General features: G+C 44.9%; 1 protein-coding gene across 1 annotated transcript in view; it reads left to right on the plus strand.

The window, feature by feature from the left end:
• The window catches only part of ryr2 (ryanodine receptor 2 (cardiac)), a 250,576-nt gene that overhangs the window by 218,071 nt on the left and 27,382 nt on the right, over positions 1-5,123 (plus strand). The window contains exons 94-102 of the mRNA XM_015379302.1: positions 435-641; positions 711-1,016; positions 3,048-3,118; positions 3,218-3,368; positions 3,498-3,584; positions 4,124-4,393; positions 4,510-4,640; positions 4,719-4,761; positions 4,839-4,972. Of these exons, the coding sequence (XP_015234788.1) occupies positions 435-641; positions 711-1,016; positions 3,048-3,118; positions 3,218-3,368; positions 3,498-3,584; positions 4,124-4,393; positions 4,510-4,640; positions 4,719-4,761; positions 4,839-4,972 (1,400 nt within the window). The remainder of the gene's footprint in view (positions 1-434; positions 642-710; positions 1,017-3,047; positions 3,119-3,217; positions 3,369-3,497; positions 3,585-4,123; positions 4,394-4,509; positions 4,641-4,718; positions 4,762-4,838; positions 4,973-5,123) is intronic.

Genomic DNA, 5,123 nt, shown 5'->3' on the forward strand with positions numbered 1-5,123 from the left:
GATGGATGGATGGATGGATGGATGGATGGATGGATGATGGTTGGATGGATGGATGATGCTATAATAGAAGCAGCCTATAGAGACAGATGTGTCTGATCAGCTAAGGATCAGAGCTAGCATTAGCTGTTAGCTTAGTTAACTCTGTTGTTTAATGGGAGCTCAGACTGATGAAAATAACGCTCTGGGTCAGAGAGGAGAGCAGCACTGAGGGAGCATCGATACGCTGCTGAAATACAGTATCTCTTAGATTAAGCTAATTCTGGGGTCAATAGTTACATAGTACTGCATTAGGTTATTATTCTGCTCTTTATCGGAGCTGAAAAATACAAATTTGAATTCCAATAGTTGTTAGCAGTGTTGCCTAGCGACAGAGAGAAGCTCTGTTTAAACCCAGCATGGAGGAAGGTTCAGGAATGTAGCTTTGTCCTCTGCAGGTGCTCTCCATGAAGAGCCTGAAGAAACAGATGAAGAAGATCAAGAGCATGACGCTGAAGGACATGGTGACCACCCTGGTGTCCTTCTACTGGTCAGTGCTACTCGCTCTGCTCCACGTGGCCTTCAGCGTGGCTCGGGGGTTCTGCAGAATCTTCTACAACACCTTCATGGGAGGAAGTCTGGTGGAAGGAGCCAAGGCCGTCAAGGTTCTTCATTTACACGCGTTACTAAAAGGGCTTTGGGATGAGTTGTTCTTACATGTCCTCCATTCGCAGGTGTCTGAGCTGCTGGCCACCATGCCTGACCCCACCCAGGATGAGGCGCGTGGCGAAGGAGATGACAGAGAAAAGAGGCCGACGGACCGCAGCTCCCAGAGGGAAGATCTCACCGATCTGGCGATCAACACCAGTGAAACCGAGCTGCTGTCAGACATCTTTGGTCTGGACCTGCGGCGAGAAGGAGGACAGTACAAGATCACCCCACACAACCCCAACGCCACCCTCACAGAGCTCCTCAACTCCCCGCTTCCCGCCTCGGTTTCACCCGCCGCCCCCCAGCCGGAGCTCAGACAGAGACGTCAGGTAAATAGAGCTGCGTTTAGTTCACGTTCACCTCTAGTCCGACTCTACTGGCTCCGTGGCGATGAAACAACTTCCAGAACCAGCTCTGGATGAAGAAAAACGTCATCATGTCAGGATAGAAGGTCTGCTTCGTTCATTTAGGACATCCGCTTATTCATTACGACCTTCTTCCTCAGCTGGTTGGAGGGAATCTTCTTTCTTTATTTTTGCAAACAGAGATCAAATGAAAAAGCATTTGGATTGGACGGGAACTTAAAGGGATAAACAGGTATTGACTATGGGTATGCTAATCTGACGGAACACCGGAAGCACGATCCGTACCATCAGCTCATTTCCACATGTACAAGACATATTCATCCAAGTTGTTATAAATAATGTAATTATGGTACTAAAAGTACTTATTTCTATGCTTAAATCCCTAAAGAATGCTAATACACATCTTTATTTATTTTTTTATTACTTTTCTGACAATTTGATGCTTTTTCCATTTTCTTCATTAAACAGCTTCTCTGACGTCATCATGGGTCATGCTCCGAGCAGTAAATATTCTGTTTAAACCATGTTTATCTGCATTTTAGTTGTTTCTTTCTCTAGATTACGCACTATATAAGATCATTTTAAAATGAAAGGAAAAAATAAAACTCAAAAAGAGTAGTTTTATGTTTAAATCCAAAGCTGATGAAGTTAGCTCCTGGAAGTAACGTAGCATCCAATTTCTTGTACAGATCAGAACCAGAGGGATAAAACAGAAAGGATTTAAATGCATTTATTTTCTCAGGAAATAAATTAACCTTTAAAGCATTATAGTTTAGCACGCCTAATATTTATGGGGAGGGAAAAGGGAATTTAGGTTTTTTTCCCCAACATAAAATGGAGGGCGACCAGGATGGATATCTGGTTGCACAGATGAGCTGATGGCGCGGATCGGGTAGTGACAGTGGCCACAGAGGGGTCAGTGATTGGCTGTTACCACACTTAGCTCTGCCCCCTGCTCTGTTTCTGCCCATAGAAAAGGTGCCAAGACCCAGAACCAGTTTTTGTAATGATTTTACAAAGTTCAGACCCAAAATGCAGAAAAGAGAGACCAGGGAAAAGGTTTAACGTGTTTTATTGAAGAGGTAAAACAGAGGGAGAAGTGTTGCTCTGAACACTCCTCAACCACAACTGAAAAGTGAGGGGAAGACACAGCGGTTAGTTCAGGCTCAGTGGGGAATTTGACTCGTGAACTTGGAGAAGAGGATTTGGTTGCCGACTCACGTTTCCAGAGAAGTAGTTGAATCCTTGACTCCTGTCTTTCTGCCGTGGTTCCAGTGTTTGTCTGATTTGGTGGAAGGCGGAACAGGGTTTACCCAGAATGCGGTTGTTAGTTGGTGAACGGAGAAACTGACTGCCACTCAGATTTCCTGCGGTACTTGAACCGGTCATAGTGGAGAATAATCCCTTTCTCAGTGTGAAGCTCAAACGATCTCTTGGGGAAAGTGGATCCAAACCTCCTGTTTGAATCCCAGCTCAGTTTGAAGCTCAGTTGGTCCTTCCAGGGAGAGAAGGTCCAAGAAATCCAGTTTGTAGGATGACTTCCTGCCAAGAGGCAAAGACAAAAACAAAGTTAAACTCAGGTTGACAAAAACCCAGGTTAGACTCTGCTAAAGTGAGCATGGCTAGAGTACCCAAAACTGGCAAACACTCTGGCGTGGAAGTAGTGGCAGTCAGCAGCTTAAGAACACTGTCTAAAGAGGAAACCATCAGCAGGTGTGTGAGGAGGCGGACCAGAACCAGGTGCCTCCTGGTGGATGAAGGGAGACAAACACAGAAACACAAACACAAAGACAGGAGTCCTGACACTTTAGATTTTTATTTTTAAAAATCATGATTCAAAATTTTCATTGTTGTTTTAGTTGTTGTTGGATTGACTCATAAAATTTAAATTTGTTTGTTTAAAATTGATATGTGGAATTTATTTTGAGATAACCAATTTAGGTTCTGCTGAGTAAGAACAGAAAGCCACCAGATGATTTTTTTCTTTTTTTTTAGTCGAAGAGTTGTCCTTCAGAAACAAACGAGGAAATACCAGAAGCTGAATCTGAACCTGAAAAACCCCCTGAGTGAGTTCTCTAAAAACAGCTTTATTTTATGCAAAAAAAAAAGTGATGATGAAGAAATCTAAAAGCTTTGAGGAATCATTAACTGTTTCCCAATTTTAGACAGGGTCACTCTGTGAAGCAGGACAAACAATCAAAGAACGAGAAGATAAAACCAAAAGTGAGAAGGCATCACAACTCCAAGTCTGATGAACCGGATCTGCAGGAGTCGGCCTTCCTGAAGAAGATCCTGGCCTACCAGAGGAAGCTGCTGGTACCTTTCCTGCTCAGTGTGTTCAGATTAACGCATCATGACTCACCTGGACACTTAAAAGGTTTTATTCAGTCACATATCTGAGGCTGAATGAGACAAACTGACCTCATCTCCCTGTTTTCTCTATAGAACTACTTTGCCAGAAACTTCTACAACATGAGGATGCTGGCTCTGTTTGTTGCATTTGCAATCAACTTTATTCTCCTCTTCTATAAGGTAACACAGCAGGGGTTTAAATGTTAAACCTCATGAACAGCAATAGATTGTGTTTGTTAGGGTTAATGATAATAACCCCTTATTGTCCTAAAAATAAACCAACAAGATATAAGTTACTTTTCTGCAGAAGAGGAGAGTGGACCCAGGCAGGGAATTTTCACTCCCTGAATGTCTGTGGTCATCTCTGCTGGGACCTTTCTGTCCTCTGCCTTTATCATCAAACTTCAAAGGAGTAAGGGGGGTGCAGGTTTATTGCATAGCTGGAGAAACATTGGCTCTTCCCGTTTGAAGTCAAAATAACTTTCCTAGCAGGCCAAATGCCTGTAACTTAGTACAAATAAAATGATTCTAACAGTGTTGACCATGGGCGGTTCTAGATGGGGGCCAAACGGGGCCAGTAGAATATTCCGGTTTTTACCTTTACACACGGAGAGGTGTGGCTCAGGAAATCTGAATCTGGGTTCAGTGTTTGCTTCTGTCCTTGTTGCTTTTTTTCGACGCTTCCTAAAAGCAGAAAACAATTTCATGTTTGCCTTCAGGTTTCTACCTCTTCATCTATGGTGGAGGAGAAGGAAGCTGTTTTCACCAACAGCCAATCAGACGGCAGCGTCCAGTGGGATCCGCTGGTCGGAGAGACTCTGGAGTCCGGGGACGGGGGGGCGGAGGAGCCCGGGGAGCCCCTGAAACCCGTCTCAGTCCGCTTTGTTCTGGAGGAGAGCAGCGGGTACATGGAGCCCATGTTACGCATCCTGGCCGTTCTCCATACCGTCATCTCCTTCTTCTGCATCATCGGCTACTACTGCCTGAAGGTCCGACCGACGGCGGTTCTGTTCTCCTTTTATCCGTAGAGTTTCTCCTTTGTCCCATTTTTCTCTGCGGCGCAGCGGTGTCGGATTTCTTTACTGTGTGTTTCCGGCTCATCCAGGTTCCTCTGGTGATCTTCAAACGGGAAAAGGAAGTGGCCAGGAAGCTGGAGTTCGATGGTCTTTACATCACGGAGCAACCATCGGAGGATGACATCAAAGGGCAGTGGGACAGGCTGGTGATAAACACGCAGTGAGTGGATCAGAATCCAAGCTTTGTTCAGATCTCACGCTTCTCTTCACTTCCATGATGGAGCTGTTTTCCTTTCAGGTCCTTCCCCAACAACTACTGGGATAAGTTTGTGAAGAGGAAGGTAGGCAGAGGTTTCCACAGTGGAGCCGTGAAGCTGAATGTGGTCCCAGTTTCCCACGCAGTCTTTATGTTGTTCAGGTGATGGATAAATACGGGGAGTTTTACGGCCACGACCGCATCAGCGAGCTGCTGGGCCTGGACAAGGCTGCCCTGGATTTCAGCGACGCTCACAAGAAGAGGAAGCCGAGGAAAGACGGGTCGCTGGCGGCAGTGTGAGTAGACCATGTTTAGCTCTGAGGGAAATGGTTTCTGCTTTTAAAGGAAAAGTCCGGTCAGCCGGGAATAATCTATGGATCATTATTTATCCCTAAAACTAACATGTTCTCAGTGATTTAATGAATTTAGTGTTTATCAGTAAAAAAA

The sequence above is a fragment of the Cyprinodon variegatus genome, unplaced genomic scaffold, assembly GCF_000732505.1.
Source record: "Cyprinodon variegatus isolate N-32 unplaced genomic scaffold, C_variegatus-1.0 Scaffold189, whole genome shotgun sequence".
In the NCBI taxonomy this organism is placed as follows: domain Eukaryota; kingdom Metazoa; phylum Chordata; class Actinopteri; order Cyprinodontiformes; family Cyprinodontidae; genus Cyprinodon; species Cyprinodon variegatus.